This window comes from Camelus dromedarius, chromosome 3, assembly GCF_036321535.1.
Source record: "Camelus dromedarius isolate mCamDro1 chromosome 3, mCamDro1.pat, whole genome shotgun sequence".
Classification (NCBI taxonomy): Eukaryota; Metazoa; Chordata; class Mammalia; order Artiodactyla; family Camelidae; genus Camelus; species Camelus dromedarius.
The window spans coordinates 5,117,055-5,140,004 of NC_087438.1; the positions used below are offsets into that span (position 1 = coordinate 5,117,055).

The following is a 22,950-nucleotide window of genomic DNA, read 5'->3' on the forward strand; positions in this document are numbered from 1 at the left end:
GATAAAGATGTGTGTGTGTGTGTGTGTGTGTGTGTGTGTGTGTGTGTGTGTTTGTATGTGTATGTGGGGGGGATGAGTGAAACAGGTGAGGGAGATTAAGAGACAGAAGCTTCCAGTTGCAAAATAAACGAGTCATGGTCATGAAATATACAATGTGGAGAATATAGTCAACAACTATGTAATGTTGTTGTATGGTGACATATTGTAACTAGACTTATTGTGGAGATTATTTTGAAATGTATTAAAGTATCAAATCTCTATGTTGTATAACAGGAACTAATATAGTGTTGTAGGCCAATTATACTTCAAAAACTTCATAGAAAAAGAGATCGAATTCGTGGGTACCCGAAGTAGACTGGTGGGGATGGCATATTGGATGAAGGCAGTCAAAAGCCACAAGCATCCAGTTATAAGAGAAATAAGTATTAGGGATGTAAGGTACAACATGGTAAATATAATTATCACTGCTTTATGTTACATGTAAAAGTTGTTGGGAGTAAATCCTAAGAGTTCTCATCGTATTTTTTCTATTTCTTTAATTTTGTATCTATGTGCTACGATTATGTTCGTGAAACTTACTGTGATAATCATTTCATGATGCATGTAAGTCATATTATTAGCTGCACACCTTAAACTTACGCAGTGCTGTATGTCAGTTATATCCCAGTAAAACTGGAAGAATAAATAATAATAAATATGAAAAGCAGAAACAAATCCAACCCTCAAATTAACCTAAACACATAGCGTATTGAGGACCACAGAGAAAGACAAATCAATTCGAGTAACTTTTGAATGCAGTAGCCTGGCCATATACTCAGTATGGAAAATTTATAAGAACAGAAAGATCTGAAACTCATCCTGGACTTTACCTGGCTTGCTTTGGCATTTGTACGGGTACAGTCATTCTAAAGATACCAGTAGGAGTGTGTGCTGAAGGATGGAGTAAGTGTACTGAGGACCAGTGTTACCTCTGGAGAAGAGAGATACACATAAGACTCAAGCAAGATGAAAACAGTGTATCTGTATTGGGTTTAAACTGGAGTCGCTGTGCACTCATGACATACAGTTACATTTGTATTTTTTAGCTGTGCCATAGAAGTGCCCAGAAAACAGTGGGGTAATGATCACGCCTAATACCCAGTTCCTGGTTTCTAACTATTCTTCCCCTTAAAGAAATCAGGGTCCTTGGAGAGATTCTTGATTCTAGGTCTGAAGTGGAAAAGTATTGTTTGAAAATTATCAGCGTGTGCTTAATCAATTAGCAGACGTGTTTTTCTGAAGTCTAAGTTAGTTGAGAGATTTAATAATTGAAATGATAGTGCCAGGTTTAAGAAATTTTACCTTTATGCATATTCTTACAGAAAACTTTCGAAATCTTTTTTTATTTTGATCCTCGAGTAATAGCTACATTTTAAATAAAAGTCTGTTTTCTCCCCTTGTTGGACGTTCTGCTTGGAATCTTAGTGATGTTCCATGTAGCTCTGGTTCTGGCATCTGCTTCCCTGTGAGGAAGGGGAGGTGTACAAGCTAATATGAAATTTGGCTCGTTCCTTAGAGGTTCTGCCCAGCCTTGTAGGTACAATGCAGGCTCAGCGGAGACACTTAAATGTGCAGAATTTCAAAAAATGAACAACTCTGAGCCATAAAACGACGTTACTATTCAACAGTAGTTACTTAAGATATTGATGCTTTTTGACCAGAATCATGGATCTTTTATATGTGAACTGAATGTTCTGTGTTGTTTAATAATACAGTCTGGTTTGAGAAGAAATTAAGTAGTTTTGAAGTAAAGTGAACATTAGGATGAGGGTATAGCTCAGTGGTAGAGTGCTCAGCATGCACAAGGCCCTGGGTTCGATCCCCAGTCCCTCCATTAAAAAGTAAGTAAATAAATTGATAAGTGAACCTAATTACCTCCCTGCCCCCCCCAAACCAAAAAACCCCCCAAAATTAGAAAAAAAAATAAATCTGAAGAAGAGTAAAAATTGAAAAAAAATGTTTAGGTGCCTGCATCACCTCCAGGCTTTGCCCACATTGTCCCCTCTCTCCGGAATGTTCTTTGGGATAAAGCTGTCCCTGTCTCGGTTTCTGCATCACTCCCTGAATGCTGGCCACGAGCGCCTGTGCCCCGTGTTAGAGCTGCCTGGTTCTCTGGTCCTTAAGGAGCACTGGCTCCGTGAGAGCAGGACGAGGCGCCCTTTGCCCTCTGCTGTATCCCATGTGGAGCACGGAGCCCGACACACAGTAGGTGCTTCATGAATGAACAAAAGAAAGGACACCTGACCTCGTTGGACCCCATCTTCGCTCAGAGTATTTGTTTGTTAGTTTCCCCTGGATTCATGGTGTTGCCATATGTGCTTTTCCCTGCTCTTAAAGTCCTCCCCCTGAAATATTAAAAGTGTCTGAGATGTGTGCAATTAATCATGTAATAAAATATTAGTAATTAGAGCGCATCTCAACAGGTGCACACGTAAGAGTTGGTGAGTACAGGAGACAACAAGAAACCAGTCCTGCGTCTTCTCTCACCTCGTTTATTGTGAGATGGGCTTAGTCCTCAAGTCACGTCAGTTTAGTAGCTGCATGCGGGGTTGGGGCTGAACACTGGGGCAAGTGAGGGGGGTGTTGGGGTGCAGACTCTGACGTCAGACTCCCAGGGTTTCAGCCCACATGCTGCCCCTGCGGTTAGGGTGGACCTGGACAAGGTGCCTCCTGTCTCTGTGACTCAGGTTTCCTTATCCATGAAATAACCCTCCATTCTGGGGTTGTCACAAGGTTCCGTTGGCTGTATGATGATTATGAACATCGAGAGGAGGGCAGCTCTGTGGTCCCCACCTGGAGGAGCCTTGTGGGATTGAGACGAGGGTGCCAGCGTGCGTGTGGGCATCCCCACGGGAGCACGTCAGCTTAGCAGTGGAACAGAGGCAAATCTTAAAGAACAATCACAGTTTAACCCATTTTTTTTTAAAGGTAGGGATGGTATTTCAAAAAGGGAGGACAGCATGATGAAGTTATGAGTTCAGTAAAAGAGCAGCACGAACGCACATTTGCTCTCCCTGTGTTTGTCCTTCATGGGCATTTATAAGCCGTAGAAAAACAATGAAATGTAAGTTCAGCGAACGTGTCGGCTTGTGCCCTTGATGTGGATGTGCTTTTGTGCGAAGCTCTGTCTCAGTTGCCTTGGCTTCTGGGGTTGAGAGAGACACCTGGTAGGCTTCTGGAGACGGTATCCGCCTGCGACATTCTGGCTCAGGGCCCTTTGCCTAACTCCGTCTACCTGGCATTCCGCCTCTTAGATCAAGGAACCCACTTGCTAAATGACAGCCCAAGTCAGTTATGAACCGGAAAGAAAAGGGAAATAGACCTAAACACAGATCCAAATATCAGATTTTACAGAGTCTGGAATTGATTATTCCTTTAAATAAAACGTACTCAGTCAATTTCAGCAAATGCGTTTTCAGTTATGAAAATATCCAGAATGTGAACATTTCCCATTTTTGTTGTTATTATTGCTCTTTGGAACACACTGCCTACGTAAATGGGAATTTACTTACACTTACTAATATTTAGGTAGTAATAGGGGAGTTACCACTTCAAAAATAAATATTGTTCAGCCAGAATTAAATGCAGTGCTTTCTCGTCTTTGAAGTGACCTTAAAGCGATGCGCAGTGTCACAGTGTGCAGTTTGCTACTGGTTTTCATGATACTGGTGGTGGGTGGGGGTGGGGAGGAATCGTGTCTTTAAATTGCATGAAACATGTCATAAAAATGTGACATAAGCCCGAAGCTTAATAACCCTGAGATTTTAAAATAATACTTAGCTTGTGTATGTAGTTACTGATCAACTCTGCAGTTACAGGACCTTAGATACCCAGTGGGATCTTTGAGTTCATTTTGTTAACGGAATTTGTTTTATTTTATGACAATTATCCATGATTATTTTGTAAGATTAAACAACAAAAATATATAAATGAAAAGTTAAAAAAATAATAACTTAGAAAGATCACATCCTGTTTAAACCGTGGTGCCCTGTATAAAGTGGGAGGGCTGCTGGGGGGCAGGGGGTGGTGGCTTGGACCCTTTCCTTCTGTGAAAAGTAATAATAATGAAAAGAACCAAAGACAGTAATTCTGATGTCTGAGAGTGAAATTACTGCTGTGGGTCAGACCTGCTCTGAAGACCATCCAGTTTTCACTGACGTTCAGGAGGGAACAGAAGGAACTGGGGCGGCCACCAGGCTGATGGTTGGAGTTGAGGGCTGTGGCAGGAAGTTGTATAATTCAAGAATTGAAAGCCCCCCTGAGCCAACGCAGACACTAAAATAATTCATCTTGCAGCTCAAAGATATGCATTCTTCCTTTTGAGATCTGCCTCTTGCAGAATGAGAGAAAAAGCAAACAAAAGCATTTAGAACTCGGTGGGTCTTTTTGTATTAAGACCCCACGGCACAGACGCACAGCTCCACCGGAAGCTGACTTATGTAGATGTTGAATACACAAGTATCAAATGGAGGCTCAAAACAATATTTGTTTTAGATGAATAATACACTCATTTTCCCCGCTTGAGTTTTTCTCATTTGAAGCACTGGCCTTTCAAATTAAATAAATATAATGTTTCAAAAGAATATGGGCATGAATATTCATAAAGACCAAAACAGTGAATATAAATAAAAGCCCTTTTACATAACATTTTATTTTTTTTATGAGGACCTTGCTGATGTATTTTTTTGTTCTTCTAAAATAATGTTGTTCAAAGTGATTTTCCAGGACACTCTTCTACGAAGCCTACCTGTTATTGAAGTAGTGATAACTGCTTTTCCAGATCTTCATGCAACAGTATTTTCCTTGACATGAATTGAAATGAGATAACATTTGCTTATACAGCTCATTAGCCATAGATTCAGCCTCGCATGGTGCCAACTCCTCAGTAAAGTGTTTGTCTAAACAATTGGAGGACGGTAAAAATAGAAAACAAAATTTTAAAAGATTATGTGCCCTGAAAAATGTAGCTAGTTCATGCACATAAAGTATGACAGAACGTTTCTAGGTGTTTCTATATAAAAACCAGTGATTTAAAGGTTCAAAATGCACATGTGTGCAAGATTTTATGTTATCATAAACTGGGAACACAAACAGGGAAGATCTTATCCCAGTTTTTTAAGGGGTAGAGGTAAAGGTAGAATGAAACAGCTGACGTTTGAATAGGAGAAAGAGAAACAAATTAAGACTGTGGTTATTTTTGCCCAAACAACTGGTTGAAAAGGAGACGGTATACCCTTTGATTGACTAATTCTGCTAGTGGCGTTGTCCTGCTATTCTTATTTTAAGTAATCCCTGAGATTACTGAGAGTAGAGGTGCGTCATTGTCTGCTTTATAACACTGGCCAGCCAAGGCTGGAACTGTCCTTGAATACGTGACCTCATAATCCATGCTAACTTAACGGCAGTATATATCGTCATTTAAATCTGCAAGTTAATGAAGGTGAGGTTGATGTAATTGCAGTAGGAAAGGTTAAATTTGTGACAGGTTGTTTTTGACTGTCCAAAATCCACTTGCTACATTGGAAGGATGGGAAGTTCTTCACTGGAAGGGTGGGATCGTGGACCATTCTGGCACATGCAGAGAGGGGGCCATGGAGAGATGAAAATGTTCACGGAGTCATTTTTGTAAAAAAAAATCTAAGCTCAGAGTAGAACGCTATTTACCACCTCCTGAAATAAATGATTTAAAAAATTATCAAAGAGCATATTATTTTTTCCTAATCATGTAACTCGAAAAAGTAAGTAGACAATTTCTAATAAATATCACTTTGCCTGATTGCTTCCAGATGAGCTTGCTATTTTCTTTCTTTGCATTTGATGAGAAAAATAATTTTTAAGGAAAAAAGACTTCCCAGTGTTGGAACAAGCTGTTTTGGTAGAGCAGATGGATTCTCAAGGTTCTTTTTATTTTGAATAAATGCATACCCTGAACATTCACCCTGTGTTGCTCTGTTAACCTGCAGGGATGAGGGTAGAATAACGTTCTAGCTGCAGCAGAAGATCACGGCTTGTTTTTATGCTGCTTTGTGACTTTGGACAAAATTCTTAACCCCCTCAGCACCTTGGTTTTCCCAATGGTAAAATCAGAAAATACTTGTCAGTAAATCCCATTTATATTTTGAGATAGACAAAAATGTAAATTTTAGGTTGGATGACATTCTTTACACTGAGAGATATTTCTGGGAACATTCCACTTTTTCTCAGTTCTTTTTTCTCTTGTTTCTAAAGACTTTATCATGCAATTCAAAGACCTTATGAAGCCTGGACATTTTGGTAAACGACTTTCTTTGAAGCCATGCTTACTAATTATTTTGCCAATAGGTTAAATTTTTCTAGGTGCTTTATAATAATTCCTTGGGAATCCCAAAGGCAATGACCTATTTTTTAAGTTCATTAGAGTTGCACATCACTTCTGATCTCAATTGCTGTATTAGTCAGATTTCTGCTTTGATAATGCTGAATAACAAGCAACCCCAAATCCAAGTGCCTTGGAGCAATAATAGCATATCCCCTCCTTCATACTCACTAGTCTGCAGGTTGGATGAATTTGTCTGATCTCTATTAGTCCTACTTAGGCTCAACAGGTAACGTATATTCCAGACTTTGTGTTGGGTCCAGATCTGCTCCAGGTGTCTTTAATCCAGACCTCATTGAAAGAGATGTATCTTTCTGGACTGTGGCCTCCTCACTGTGGAAGACCAAAACTCCAAGAGGGCAGGCAGAAATGTGAATTGAGGTCTCCTAAAGCCACAGTTCTGGGCTGCATGCTGTCACATCAGCCACAAACCTGTTACTCAAAGTAAGTTTCAGAACCAAGTCCAGAGTCAGTGGAGGAGGAATGAATGCCCCATCTGCTGACTTCCATGGCAAGGGCCAGGAGAGAAGAAAGTTGTGGGCAGATATTTTATCCCACCACATTTTCTACATGAAGAAACTGTGCCTGAGGAAAGTTCCAGGATGCCTTATCTTCTCATTTTTATCCAGAACAAATCTTTAGAAATCTGAAGAGTTACCTTGGGAAATGGGAGTATAACGTGAGGACACTGTACTATTTTTTCCAGTCCCGAGGAACACAGTTGAAATGCTTTTTTAACAAAGAGGATGGTGGCTCATGTTCAGACGTAGTAGTTTGCTAATTACTGGTGGAAAGTTGACAGATATTTAACTAAACAAATCAGACCTGCGGAGAGACCCTGCTCTCTTTCTGTGAGTATAAGGAGGAAGAGGAGATACAGGAAACAAATGGACAAGTTTGGAAACTGACCTTCATGCCAAGGGATTTCAGTTGTCTTAATAGGGACCTCATATTATCCATGATAGCTAACAAAATGCCTTGTATATTGAAGAGTTAAATACTGGTGGATAAATGAATGCATGGATGATGGAGAGAGGAAGATGACACAGAGAGGTAGATGGATACCCAGGACCAAACAGGGAAACAGGATGGAGAGAAGGGACTAGGGAAAGGAAACCAGGAGACCACATCAGTCATTGCCAGCTTAAAGTGGGGGGTGAGGGTTTGGACAGACAGAGGACGGGGGAAGATGGGAAGCCGCCTTTGTTCCTAGGATATCAGGTTTTTTCTCTTTACATCCTCCTATTCTCTTTTTTCAAGCTTTTTAAAATTTATGATATACCTCCCACCTATTTTAAATTTAAAAAGCACAGTGAAAGTTATTGTTTTACCTCTGGGTCCATCATCAATCTCTCTAACTCTGAATAACATTTTCAGGAAAGCGACCCAGTGATTCATGATTTCATCATTACTCTTTTGGAGCACAGACTTTGCATCAAAGAACATAATATGTATTCTTTTCCTTAATAATACAACATTTAAAGGAAGGTTTTCATATTCCATAAAGATAGAGTTGATATTCAGGAAATACTCTTGGCCAAAAATATCCTTAGAAGAAATAGACAGTCTTTCCTATCCTTGAGTCTTTAAGGTGTCCCTGAGTTTTTATCCTGAATTTTGGTCATTAAGGATGTTTTGGAATAGTATAGAGTTTATTTCCAAGAATTTCTAAGTATATATTTCTTAGGGAGAAAGATGGGGTTCTATGTGAACTGTTCAGAATTGGATGAGAGACACTCAGTGAGAGGTGGCTTAAATGGACAGGTCAGTTCCTTCTGAAACAAGTGCTTCCATCGGGAAATGGAAGCAGCAGATGGGGCAGTGACCGCAGGGAGGAAAGTGTGGCAAGCGGCCTAGACGTCACATACTGTCAGTAATTGCTGGTCTGGTCCTTTTTGCTTCATATTTAGTAGAAATAAAGCTGGAAATCAGTCATTTTTTAAATTGGTCTTAATTTTAAAATCAAATTGGTCTGGAGGCCTCAAGATATAAGATCTAATAACCAAGTCAACGATGAGTAATTATTCTTCCCAGTTCACTGACTTGACTAACTCAGTGTCTGTGTAGCGCAGACCTGGGTTAGAACTGTGTGGCAGAGGGGAGTATGTCTCCCTTGTCCCCTGTATCCACCTGGTTGGCCTCCTGGAAACTTTGGAGTCACTGCTGCCAAAGTGAGAGTGATGCTGAGCACGGAACCCCGCCTTCCAGAGCCCATCAGATCCGTGTGGGTCGCAGGCACGTCACCTGGGAACAGGTGATGTTAGAATACAAAGTCGGATTCAGTAAACTCTGGGTGGGGCCCAAGAGCACACGTGTCTAACAGGCTCCCAGGTGAGGCTGAGATCAGGTATAAGCCCCGTACTTGGTGGGGCGAGGACCTGAGCTTCACAGAGCAAGAGACAGTTCAGGGTTGTTACCGGTCCAGAGCATAACAAGTGCTGAGGGGCTCTGTACCTCCCACACCCTGGAGGACAGTCAGCCAGGACAAGTGGCGGACTGGGGAGAAGCGGGAAGACAGTGCGTACACCCAGGCAGGAGTCATCTGACAGTTACGGGTGAGCAGACGCACAGAGCACACAGCTGACTCCACCAAGCTGGTTTAGCTTTCATCACTAGCTCTCAAACAGGGTCTTTAACGATGAACGTGTCTCCCTCTCAGTTATCCTTGTTACTGATGAGAGGTTGAGATGAGCTGGGATGGAAATGAGTGTGGTCCCTCGTGCTGCAGGGGGCGCTGGGAGTTAACGCAAGTCTGCAGAGCCCAGGTCACACTCGTCAGTTACCCGTCGCCGAGCATGTGCCTCGGGTCCATCAGCTTCCCTGGCTTCCCTGATTGTAACTTCCCTGTGGAATCGCACCTGAGTGTTCCGGTCCTTACGTCCTTCAGCACGTATTTGTGGAGGCGTTTATGTGGCAGGTACTATACTCAGGTCTGTACAAGGTCCTCGTCCCCTCGCAGCCTGCGTTGTATGGGGAAAGACAGAAAGTAAAATTTAGAAAAATCTAAAAGCAAACACTCTTAACTCCAATAACGATGTGGAGACTTAAGCAGGGTGGGGAGCTGCAGGGGGAGCGGGGGCTTAGTGGGGCTCTCTCTGGGAGGTGGTGCTTGAGTTGCAAGGCCTGGATGACAGAAAGACGCCAGCCAAGGAACCCAAGCCATTTGGGGCAGCAGAGCAGAAAGTGCAAAGGCCCTGAGGTTGTTGAAGGAAAATCAGGAAGGGCAGTCTGCAGGGACCATGAACCTGGGATGAAGGGAACCGGTGAGACACAAGATGGGAGGTGTCCACCAGCAGACCGTGGGGAACCCTTATTGGCATGATGAGGGCTTTGAACTTTTTCTCTGTGTTACAGAAAGCCAGTGATGGGATATAAACAGAGGAGGAGTGGTCTGATCGGTTTTAACGTTTTAAAAGATCACTTTGATTACCACCATGGTATTAGCTGACACCTCCATCATGTCTCATAATTGAAATTCCTTTTTCTGTGGTGAGAGCCTTTAAGATCTAGTTTCTTAGCAACTTTGAAGACTGTAATACAATGTTGTTAACTGTAAGCACAGTGTTGTGCTTCAGATCCCCAGGACTACTCATGACTGCACCTTCGGGCCCTTTCACGAACATCTCCCCGTTTCTCCACCCCCAGCTGCCCCACCCCCCAGTAACCGCCATTCCACTCTGTTTCTACAAGTTTGCTTTTTTAGGTTCCACATATAAGTAGTATCACATATGTATATGAGTCCTCAGTGTCTTTCTCTGTGTCAGTTACCTCTCCGCATAATGCCTTCAAGGTCCATCCATGTTGTTAAAAAGGGCGGGATTTCCTTTTTCCTCATGGCTGGATAGTATTCCATTATGTAAATGAACGTATATATGAACATATGTACACACACACACACACACACACACACACATATAATGGGGGAGCTATCAGGCTGGAGACACAGTCCTTTCCCTTCATTTGTTCTTGTGTGTAAGCCTCTGTCTTTGAACTGGGAAGAGGTGGCTTCTTAACTGAACATAAGAACATGGGAACTGGGGTTTGATGGGATTTCAGTGGGATAGAGTTTGTGGATTTACCCAAGTCTGCACATGTCCACACATAGTGAGCACATGTCCATATGTGTGTGGACATCTGTGCACACAGAAAGGGATAGACGCACAGATATAAACCCTGTCCCCATTGGGAAGACCTGGGCAAGAAGGGAAAGGGGAGAAAGCTAAACTTGGAAAACAGGGCGATCGTAAAGAGACACTCAAAGAAGCCTTCACACACGATTGATGGTTTGGCACTGAAAACGGGTGTGACTGAGGACCCCTAATTAAAGGAAAGACGATTTTACACAGTTGTGATATTTGCACTAAAAAAGTAACAGTGACTCAGAAGTAATCTTTATGTCAAGTATGATCAAGGAATAAGATAAAAAATACTAATCTAGGTGAAAAGGTAAATGTTTCGTTTGCATATCTTTTTTTTTTTTTAGTTAAAGCACATTTTTGGCTAAATAGCTTTATAGTTATGTTTTCAAAAAGTTTTCTTAAATGTCCCTCATTGGAAATCATATAAATATTCTCAAATCATCAATTCTTTGGGATGGAGATAACATTCAAAGAGGAAATTTTCATTTTGAATTTAGAACTTACCTTTCCAAGTTGCTCAATTAGATCAATCTATTCAAGACTTCTGTCTTTTCTTTGGGCAAGTTTTACTAAAATTTGGCATTGCTAGTTGTATGCTAAAACAATAAGATGTTTTTTCCTAGGGCTGAAGGGCTCCTGGGGGAAGGCTGGAGGTGCCCTGGGAACAGGGGCCATTTCCTGTTTGATCGAGTGTCTGCTGTTTCCTGCCACAGGCATCTGAGAAATGTCTGTTCATTTAAGTCTTTGAATGTGACTGATCGGTAGAGAAATAATCATTCCAAATTCAATAAGGCTGTAGTGAATGGCAGGGCCGATTGAATCAAGGAAGAGGGTGAAATATTTTTAGAGATGCATTTAGTGAGTAGATGGTGATAATGTGGACATAGTCTGGGTCGTGTTGGCATGTGTTGTAGAGTCTTCCATGCAGACAACACGTTTGCGGAGCTCCGTGCGTCAGCCATCGGGACGCAAGGCGTTGGGGTCTTGGCTGTGAGTGAAACAAGTTCCTGCCCTCATGATGTCATTAAGCTTCACTGTGTGGAGGGAGAAAATGATCAAACCCAGAACTGTAAATGCTATGAATAAATAAAGCAAGTGACAAGGACTAGGGCGTGGTGGAGGGTTGCTGTTTTGTGTGGAGGTGGTCCTTGCAGGCTGGTGGGTGAGGTGATACTTGATCAGAGACCCGAGTGGACAGAGGGAGCACCTCTCGCAGGCCCTGGAAGCGGCCGGGAGGCTGCAGAGGCTGGACCACAGCAAGGGAAGGAATGAGCTGGCAGAGTGGAGGGCAGGGCGGCCACAGGAGGCCACATCCTTAGGACTGGTGGGACGTTACCAGGTCTGGAGAGCTTACTCTGAGTGAGACAGACGAGAAGCAGCTGGAGATTGTTGGGGAAATGATAAGAATTTGTACTTGAACTGGGTCTAGAAAGAGGTAAGATTTCAACAGTTCAAGAAGAGGAGAGAGGACATTCTGAGGTTGGGGAATGGCAGACTGAGGTGAGCACCCCATGCTCACAGCCTGGGAATGACCGTGGTTGGCTGGAGCAGAGGATGCTTCCAGAGTGGGGCCAGAAGGAGAGAATGGAGAGGTCAGTTTCGGGACAATCTGGACCTCCAGGCTGTGTGGTTTCCACTTACTCTGTGATCACAAAAACCCTTCGAGAGAAATGTTCGGAGCACTGGGGTAAGCCAGAAGAAATTTTCATCCAAGGGAAAAAGCTAATTAGACCTTTGCATTCAGAATCACAAATCCAGCAGTTGTATGTTGGCTTAATTGAAGGACGGACAATGCTGGAGAAGAGGAGGTCAGTGAGGGTGTCACTGCAGAGGTTCCTATCCTGCATAGTAAGGACATTCTGGAGTCGGGTGGTGCCCCCACTCCTGTGAGATATTTTGCAACTGATAAAAAGTAAATAATATATTCCCATCTGTGGACTTGGAAAGATGCCCATGGTGTATATATAGTTCAATGATAAAAGCAAATTACAGAGGAATGCATATGAAAGCATCCTGTTGAAACCATCAGTAAAACCTTGCATGTGCGAGTGGGTGTGCATGTGCATGTGCATGTGCATGTTTGTCTGAGCTTGGTATCAGTTGGGACCATCCAGGCTGTGCTCAGGGGACCCAGGTCTTTACCACCATGGAGGCTCACTCACATGATCACAGGTCCATGTGGATCAGCCAAAGGGCTCTGCATCTTGCTTGGGACCAAGGCTGGGAGCAGCTCCAATGTCATGTTTCCATGATTGACAGGGAGGGAAGGGGGCTTGGCAAATTATGCACTAGGTTTTAAAGTTTCCACCTAGAAAGGACACATACCACTTCTGCTCACATTAGAGCAAGTCACATGCCCTCACCTAACTTAAAAGAAAGTTCTCAGTGAATTTGCACCATGTGCTCGGAAGGAAGAAAGCTAGAGCTGTTTGGTGAGGAGTCCTAACGATTGCCCGGAGCATGGAGGACAGGGGAGGATGGGGGAGGACAGGGGAGGACGGGAGAGGATGGGCAAGGACGGGCAAATGGGAGGAAGGATGCTCGCCGTGGTGTCCTTGTTATGGGGGAAGAAGGAGGGGGAGAAAGTGTAGAGACACATTTCTTACCAAATGAGAAGGAAATAATAAACCTTCCCAGTGGCCATGAAGGTGGAGAGGAGGGGACAGATGTAGGACGCTGGAGTTCTGAAGCCAGAAGACTTTTTTCTTTGAGTGTGTCTGTGAAGAATTGTCAAAAGGGACTCTCAAATGTTTGTGCCTGGGTTGTTTGGAGAGCGAGGCATTGTAGGCAGAACTGAGTTATCCTGCAAAAGGAGCAAGTTTAAGAACATAAAGGAGAAGCTCTTAGTCCGTTTGAAAACTGTGGAGCTTGAAAGTCAAGTAGACCTTCAAGGGGAAGATACGAACATCTTGCAAAAAGCGGATGCCGGGCCGGAGTTGAGAGAAACACTTGCCACCGTCCTGCGGGGACGAGCGCCCCCGCTTCAGACCCGCTGCTCGTCCGGCTCTCTGTGCAGGGTCTCGGAACCAGACCAGTGCTCCTCTCTCTTCAGCCCCTGGTCAGAGACACAGCCAAGGGGCATCCAGTTGTGGAAATGTCCCCATGGAATCATGGAAACCCAAGTACCTACAATCAACGTTTTGGAGCTTTTTACCCACACATTTCTTTTAGATGTGCCAAATCCATTTGGGTTTGACATAGGGCCCTACTTGAAGCTGCTTTGGAAAGCAGGCTAAAAAGAAATAGAGCCTTCCGGGATTAATAAAAAGTGAAGACTGTCCCCTGTGGGACTTGAAGCTGCATCAGCCTCCTTCCTCTCCACCCAGCTTGCCTACAGCTGCCCAGATGCCAGGCGCTGAGCATCCGAAACAGTTGCTCCTGAAATGCTGCCACTAAAATCCAGACCTTGATTGAATACGGCTTGCTTAACTGACCTTTAACAATTTCATTTTTGTCATTGAAAAGGAAATACTCGACAGGAGCAACTGTTCTTCTCCGTTTGGTTACTGTAGATAAGCGTTCCACGTGCGTCCATTTCAAAGCTCAAAATGTTTACAGAGTGTTTATTAATTGAAGTCATGTTAGAGATTTAAAGCTGTCCAAAATTGAGCTGTTCAAAAGTTTTGGTAATTTCAAAGAAATGCTAAAGGTTTTTGAGTTAGAAGAAAAACAAGTCGTTGTAAAAGAGGTTTTCTTTTGTAGTTGATGTCAGTTCTGATACCTGAAAATATTCATTTAACACCTCTTGTAGGCTGTGAAGGTCTGGCATAGAGTCTGTGTGTAGAAATAATACCTTAATTGAAAATATTTCCTATAAAGTCGCTGGATATTAGGGATTCTGAAGTAAATTTAATTTGCTCAGTAAGCCGTGACTACACGACAGTTGTTTTCCACATTCTGAGAAGAAACTTTTCCTGTAGCTCAGTGGCTCTTGAGCGAGGTGACATTACTCCCTGGAAGGTGTTTGGTGATGCCTGGAGATGTGTTTAGTTGTCACAACCTTGAAGGGGTGATGCTGCCGGCACCGAGGAGGTACAGGCCAGGAATGCTGCAAACCATCCTGCAATGCACAGTGTCCACCGCAAAGAATTATCCAAGCTGAGGAACTCTGCTTAAGAGAATCTGTCCGGTTACTTTTTGATTGTAACACGCAGTGCAGGTGCCTGTGACTTTGCAGGAGGGAAACAAGGCTGGCGTCCACCCAGGCGTCCGTCTCTGTGAATCCGCCAGGGCAGAGCCTTTTGCCCACGTCTTTCCCGTGGACTCACGCCCTGACTCCAGCAGGACAGCTGATGCCAGGTCTCTGTCTCCTGCCCGCTGTGCTGGGCTTCAGGACTCTTTCACATCACAGAAGTCACGCTGTCAAAGTGGAATAAGCTCTCTCCTTAGCCTCACTTATTTTTGGAGTGAAGAGCTGTGTGGCAGAGTTCACCAAATGCCTTGTTCCCTATTTCCCTGACCTCGGTCTTTTTTCCACTTGATTTATCACTTTTTTTTTATCCCTTTTGAAGTTCTCCTGCCTCTGCTTCTGTTGTAATGAAAATGGCCTGTTTTATTACCTACTAAGCCATTTTCTTTTCCATTCCAAACCTTCCTCTAAGCTGTTTCGCATTGATTTTTTTTTATTGAGGTGATGTTGACATAACATAAATTAACCACTTTAAAGGGAAGACTTCAGTGGCTTTTAGTACATTCACATTGTTGTGCAGCGTGCAGTTCCAGCTAGTTCCAAAACATTTTAATCACCCCAAAGAAAACTCCTTTCCTGTTGAGCAGTTACTTCCATTCTTCCTTGCCCCAGCCCCTAAAACCCATCAGTCTGCTTTCTGTCTCTGTAAATTTACTCATTCTGGATGTTTCATACAAATGGAATTACACAATATGGGGTCTTTTGCTCTAGCATTGCTCACTTAGCATTATTTTTTGGAAGTTCATCCACACGGTAGTAGCATGTATCTGTACTTCCTGCCTTTTCAGGGCTGAATAGTATTCCATTGTATGGATCTACCACATGCTATTCATGTATCCATTCATCCCTTGATGGACATGTGTGTTATTTACACCTTTTGAATATTGTAACTAGTGCTGTAGGAACATGTGTGTGCATGTATTTGTTTGAGTACTTGTTTTCAGTTTTCTAGGGTGTGTATTTAGGAATGAAAGAGCTGAGTCATGCTAATTGGTAGTTGTATATTTAACCTTTAGGAAACTGTCAAACTGTTTTCATGGTAGGAGACTCACCTCTAAGCTGTTTTTTGCATCTACTTCCACTAACTTCCCACAGACAACAGCCATCCATTCTCCCGGAACAGTATGACAGAAAATGTAAAGAGTCCAGATATGTGTTCTGAAGCACAGATACGAAACCCTGAGAGTTTAGGACCAGCTTTGTATCCCTGCCCTTGAACTACTCAGATTAACCTAATATCTGCAATTGTTTGGATACCAAAACTGGAAGTCCCTTGATTTTGAAAAAGAACCTTTTTTCCTTCCATCACATGGTTAGTCTTTTATTGTAATCCGGTGGATTAGTTTGAACACGCCTTCTTGTTCTGTCACGATATTGTCTCTTAAGTGGGTGTGGTTCCTGGGGGTTTACGCAGCCTTTCATGGGAAGGAGAGAGGAAGCACTTGGAGACAGGACTCTCTGACTCTCACTGTCCTTCTTGCCCACTTCTAGGTGTCATTCTTCCTCTTTATCATCTTCGTGGTGTACACCATGCTGCCCTTCAACATGCGAGATGCCATCATTGCCAGCGTCCTCACCTCCTCTTCCCACACCATCGTGCTGAGCGTCTGCCTGTCTGCAGCACCGGGGGCCAAGGAGCACCTAGTCTGGCAGGTGAGAGCACCTCTGCCTCTGCACGCTGACCTTCCCTATCCCTTCAGGGAGGGGGGTGCCTTGCACCTGCTCAGGGTGTGACTGTTGGCTGGTACCTGGCTGGAGCTCCAGGTCTGCTCTGTGATGTTGACTCTGCGTTTTGCTGATGGGTAGGCAGCCAACTCCCTCCTCCACCACCAGAAGTCACTTAGCAATTAGCAGCAGTGAAAATTGGAAATGGCAATTCCATTTTGCTGATTGATGGTTAAAAGCTGTTATTATACATTATAATTTAGCACTCTTTATTTTTAGAGTGAAATAACTTACACAGTTAAATTCATAATCCCCCCTCAAGCTCTCTGTACCTTGATATCCAAAACCCCATTTTTACAGAGGACAAAAGATTTCTCTATTTCTTAATCTTCCGGCAGGTCCCAGGACACAAAAGCATAATTCTTTAAATGCTGCAACAGCAAATTTAGTTTTACTAATACATGGCATTTCAACGAGACCATTCTATTTAGTTAGTTAAAAGCATTTAAAAAGCCATTTTATTTCCTATTAGGTACATCTGTAAACAGGAAGGTCAGTGGTTTGGGCTTTTTCTTAAAACTCTTTTTTTTAACCTGTAAAAAGTATATTTTGTTTTGCTGTACTGGAACCAAATGAAACAAACGCGGCCGTGTGTAAAATGCAGTGGGGTTGAGGAGAGAGTTATCAACAGCACTGTTGTTGCAAAGGGGCTTTTAGACGTGGGTTGTTTGAGCCCCGTGGGGTCTGACAAACCCATGTGTCACTCGCTTGGTGGAGTGCTGTGTCTGGGAACTTGAGACGGTGTTGGAGGCTCAGCCTTGGGTCTGCAGTAACCGCTCGTAGCTGGAATGCTTTCTAGGGACCCCTTTCCTAGGTAGCCCTGTCCCAGCTCTCATGACACAGTGTTCATTGAGAGCAGCCTGAAAGACACGTCCTTTGCGGGCACTGAGAGAGGGTAAAGGCAGTGGCCCAGTTTGGCACGGTGGCCTCCAGTTATTTGGACATTACTAAGAAACGTCCCCTCCAGGAGGTGGAGAAAACCGTGTCTTCACACGTTCCCTGTGACTGAGCAGAATAGACACGTCAGTAGCGTGGCCAGAGACACACACGGCGTCCGGTCAGTCACTAATCAAATGGGAGAAAGAAGGTGGGTATTTTATTAAAAGAGGAAACAACTCCGCTGCGCCTGGGAAGCGGTGGCAGAAGTGTTCCTTCTTCCACGCGCTCTGCCCAGCTCTGACTCGCCGTTTCTGCGTTTCGGAGCCTCCCTTGGGGATATTTAGGACATTTCTCCTTTCTCCCATCACGTCCACGCTCCACCCTCCCTTCAGTGGGGCCGTCAAGCCCAACCTTAGCTGGTCACGTGCAGGTCAGGGCGATGGGTATGTTTTATGCAGGAATGAGCACATAACTTGCTCCGACAGTTTACACTATGAAAGTCACTGCAGGAAAGATCTCGTCACACAGGCAACGGGCACTCAAACTTTTTCCCCAGCTTGCAGCATCTTCCTGGTTTTGGGTTACCCCAGAACACATCCCTTGAATATTTTGTAGCCATTTCTTCTGCTGTTTCATGAATCAATAGAGTGTCTGCTGGTGCGATGTGATAGAAGAGACATCTGGGAAATGAGGGTTAGGATACCTGCCTGTAGGGCTCAAACGGGGTTAAAAGACATAGGAAAAAGTAAGTGATTTGTAAAGAACCTGTCGTATTTTAGATATCAAGAACTGTACTGGTTTTTTTTTTTTTTAAGCACTGTTATTTTCTTGCTTTGGTTAAAAGAAAAAAAGAAATGTGGAAAGAATGTAATCTTAAATTTTTATTCACTCAATTTCCAAAACCAACAAAGAAAAATACTCCTTATCAGTAGACAGGCAGAGATAGGATAATTCTGGAGTAGCAAAAAGAATTAAAAATTCTTCATTCCATAGTGTTTCATATAAAAATAACATTGAAAGGAACAGAAGAATGTAAGGTCAAGGTTTCCATCCCTTCAGAAATAATTTCACAGTGATTTCCAGAGCTGGGAAAGGCAAAATCTGCCAACAGATTTAAAATGGAAGGTTCATAGGTAAACATCAAAGTAATGAGGTAAGAGAGCTTTTAAGTACCTTGGCCACTGCTGGAAATATGACCTAAAAATAACAGTGGTTTGTGATGCATGAAAACATGTTACTGAATTCTTTTTATGAACAGTGTATATAAGACAGAAGGTTAGGTGGTAATATCGCTGTGGTGTCATCGTTAAAGCAAAGCTATTTAAAATGAAGAATACTGGTCTGAAATAAAGAATGAGATGTCCGCCACTAGTACCGCCCTGCCTTCTGAGACCCCAGGGAGTGCTTTTTACTTCACGTGGATCTGGAGTAGTAATTTTTTGTTTCATTTTATTCTTTGAACATTGACAATCCATTAACAGTGTGTAGTAACTTCTCTGTTCACAAGAATATTGACTTAATGAGAACCCTTATTCCCCTTCTGTCTTGTGTCTCAGTTCATTGTTCTCAGGAAATTGATTTCATCTGCATTTGTCTTCAAGTAGAATTCATTCTCCAGCTATGATAAATAATCTACTCGAGGAAATTTACTTAATACCTGAAAATTATGGACGGTGTTTCCTAACACATTTAAACAGAGAGTATAACCCGAGTGCGTTTTTTTTTACAGACCTACCAATGCGTTGCAGATCCAGTACAGATAATGTTTTTCTTCTAAGCCTTTCAGAGATAGGTTGCCAATCTGATGTTCCATTGCCCCCAGATGCTTTAGTGTGTAGTTCCCGCGGTACCGCCCTCCTGCATAGCCGCAATGCGGCCGTCAAAGCCAGAAATGCACCTGGTTCAGTTGCTGACGTTCAGGTCCCTCCAGCTTTCCCAGTAGTGTCCTTTACAGCAAAAGGGCCCACTCATCACGTTGTGTTCTTAAGTCTCCTTGCTTTTCCGTCTGGAACAATCCCTTAGTCTTTCCTTGGCTTTCATTATCTTAACGCATTTGAAGGTGGCAGGCCAGTTATTTTGTAAGATGTCCTTTAAATTGTGGTGTCCAGTATTTCCACATGAACAGGTTCAGTTACACATTTTGGCAGGAATCACAGAAGGGGTGGTGTGTCCTCATCACGTTCTGTCTAGGGCCCGTCCGTCCACTTCACCCCGTTACTTACAGTGTCCTTGCTATTGGGGTGCTGTCCACCAGACTTTCCCATTTTGAAATTACTCTTTTCCTCCTTGTAATTATGCATATTTTGTGAAGAGATGCTTTGAAACCAGGCAAATATCCTGTTTCTCATCAAACTTTCAATGTATTCGTTTACTTACTAGTATCTGCACGGCCTGGTGCTCAGTAGGTTATAAACCGTTGCCATCCCTGTGTATTTTGATGCCCAGATGGCCTCAGATTTCTCTAGTGTGTGCCCCTTCAAGCTGTACCTTTGACAGGTCCCCATGATTCTTCGAGCATTTCCTCAATTTCTGGCACAAGATATCTCATCTATGCCCTCCCTGCCCTGGCCCTAAAATCAGCCGTCTCTCCAAGGAGCCCTGGTGCTTTTTGGTGAAGAATGACATTTAGTGGCAAGATCTGGGCTTTGGGTCTTTCCATTGCCACTGAGGTGTCAGTGCCCCAAGCCAAGGCCCACACTTTGTACGTCTCTATTTTTATATCTACTTACGTATTAGACACCGTGACTTCACACTGGTATTTCCATCTCCAGCCCGATGTAAGTGTCATGCCAGTTCTCTGTCCCTCCATGGCAGCTCCCTTGATCAGTAGTGAGAAATACTTAGCTCCCAGGATCCATAATATTTTACATATTTGATGAATCCCCGTATGTGAGGCGTCTCCTATCTGGATTGTCAACACCTTCCCCTGCTCAGGTGCCCTCTCACTTGGCCTGGTGTCCCCTCCCCAGACCATGTTCCCCTCCCCCAGCTGGGGCTCTGGCATCCCATCTACATGGGGGTGTCCCCTCCCCTAGGTGGGGCTCAGACACCCAGTCCATGTGAGGGTGCCCCTCCCCCAGCTGGGGCTCTGACACCCAGTCCATGGGAAGGTGTCCCCTCCCCCAACTGCGGCCCTGTCCCCTGTGCTTGACTTTCCCCACCGCAGACATGCCTCACACCCAGCCCAGTTTGCCCTGGGTGAGTTTGGCTTCCCCCATTCCCTGCTGGTGCTGGTGCTTCCTTGCTCTGCCTCACCTGAGGGCTGAGCACTGAGTTATTCAAGGGGGAAGAAAAGGACGGGAAGGGAAGGGGAGGAGGCTGGGCCAGGAAGAGGAAGAGGAAGAGAGCGAACACACTTGGAATGGACTTGGCTTGTGGCCGAGGCAGAGATTCTTTTCAGTTACTCTCTCTGATTCCCTTCGTACTGGTCCGGGCAACTTTTCTTCTAACTCTTTTCTGTCTTTGTTTTCCTAACTGGGTTTCAAAGAGGAATTTTTCTAGAATCTGCGGTAGTTAAGGGACTCTGAAACCCTTAATAACCAAGAGAATAAGTTATTCAGATACTAGGAAACTTTAAAAAAAGAAAGCAGTTTTGTATTGTCTATGTAAGAAGGCTATTTTGTTTCTCTATCATAAATTTAGCATAAGCACCAAAAGCCCTTAATAATTTATGATTAACAAGAAAATAAGAATTTTACCTGTATCAGTAGAGTAACATGCATGTGATGGAAAGGTCCACAGAAGCAGCCAGGAGTCTTTTTTGTTTACGATTGTGTTAAAGCAGAGGGAAGCCGGGGCTAGGAAGACACGGTGAGAGCTCCCACCTTGTGCCGGGGTGCCTGCCTCCCGCTCGGGCCCTGCGTCGGCAGTTCTGCAGAGACGACCAGGATCTGGGTGGGGGTCTGCCTCCCCGGTAGGGGTGGCGGGTCCATCGCCCTGGAGCTCGGCCCCGCCTGCGCCCTGTGCTTGCCTGGCCCTCACTTCATCTTCAGCACACGCCTTGTCTGTTCTCTGTGTGCTAAGCTTCTGTAGGTCAGCGTCACGTCAGCACAATACTGAACCATCCTCAAGAAATTTCCACGCATCCCTATTTATATATTACAATTACATTTTGTATCTGGAATTTGCTTACTTTTCTTATATTTTTATTTCCTTGGTATTTGTAGCACGGTCAGCATTTTCATTGTGTGTATCTTGTATTTTCTCATGAGAGAGAAAGGGGAATTTGTAGATTTCTTCAGCAAGCAGTTTGTATAAGGATCCATAGTTATTAAAGAAGATCAGCTGAGCAGTGCATATTGATTTTCTGACAGGGTTTCTCATATCTCAGAGACATTTTATAGGATTCCTTTATGCAGTGGATTCTTTCATATATTTAAGTCGTGATACAGTTTGAAAAATTTTAGTTTGGACCTCAAGTAGAAAATATAGCCTGTCCTCTATGGCAAGTGTGTAATCAGTAGTAAGGCAGATTTGTTACATAACTGATTCTTTTTCAGTATAATTCAGGAACTGTGTGTTGGAGTCTGGAATTAAATTGCATTTAGAATCTAATCTGAGAAGCTCAAAGGAAAAACAGCAGGTTACCAGCTGCCCAGTTTCTGGCTGTGGAGGAGACTAATTGTCAGGAATTTGGATCTCTGTTCCTACTGTTCGTCTTTAGAGAAGCTTAGGATATTAATATTTTTCCACAAGGGGCTGGGGGAGGGGGTGGAGATTGTACCACAGTTCATTTTGCATAGCATCCAGCTATGAATTGGTTATGATCGGTAGCCTACTTGAGCAAGCTATCATTTACCTGTTCTAAAGACATTACAATGTGGAAGGAGTGGGGTAAGTGTAGAGAAGAGGTAAAAACGGGCAAGTACTTACTGTGGCTAAATCCTAAAGCACATCTAAATGCCCATCACACCTCTGCTCTCCTTTCTCCTTCTGTTCCTGAGTCCAAGCTGGTACTGCTTGCCACACAGCAGGCCAGTAAATCGAGAGACGAGTTGTTGGGGCAAGGAATAGCCACTTTATTTGGAAAGCCAGCACACTGAGAAGATGGTGGACTAGTGTCCCAAAGAACCATCTTGCCCGGGGTTGGATGCTAATGTTTTTTATAGAACAAAGATGGGGAAGTGAGGAGGTAAAGGTAAAAAAGAAGGAGGGGAGCGATAAAATTGTTACAGATATTTCCTGGTTCGGGCCAGACCCACGAGGGGTGTGTTAATTGTTTCCTTCCTGCAGTCATTCCCAGGTGGGCCTGGTCAGGATGTTTCCTGTGAGCTAAACAAAGGTATTTTATTTTATTTTATTAACTTTTTTTTATTAAGTTATAGTCATTTTACAATATTGTGTCAAATTTCAGTGTACAGCACAATTTTTCAGTTATACATGAACATACATATATTCATTGTCACATTTTTTTTCCCACTGTGAGCTACCACAAGATCTTGTATATATTTCCCTGTGCTATACAATGTGATCTTGTTTATCTATTCTGCATATGCCTGTCAGTATCTACAGATTTTGAACTCCTAGTCTGTCCCTTCCCACCCCCCATCCCCCTTGGCAACCACAAGTGTGTATTCTATGTCTATGAGTCTGTTCTATTTTGTATTTATGTTCTTTTTTTTAGA

The 22,950-nt window shown here is 43.4% G+C and overlaps 1 protein-coding gene across 2 annotated transcripts in view; it reads left to right on the forward strand.

Annotated features, from left to right (window-relative positions):
* Positions 1-22,950, forward strand: part of ADCY2 (adenylate cyclase 2) — a 378,996-nt gene that overhangs the window by 82,681 nt on the left and 273,365 nt on the right. For both annotated transcript variants that reach the window (XM_064479397.1, XM_064479401.1), the window contains exon 3: positions 16,214-16,375. In XM_064479397.1, the coding sequence (XP_064335467.1) occupies positions 16,214-16,375 (162 nt within the window). The remainder of the gene's footprint in view (positions 1-16,213; positions 16,376-22,950) is intronic.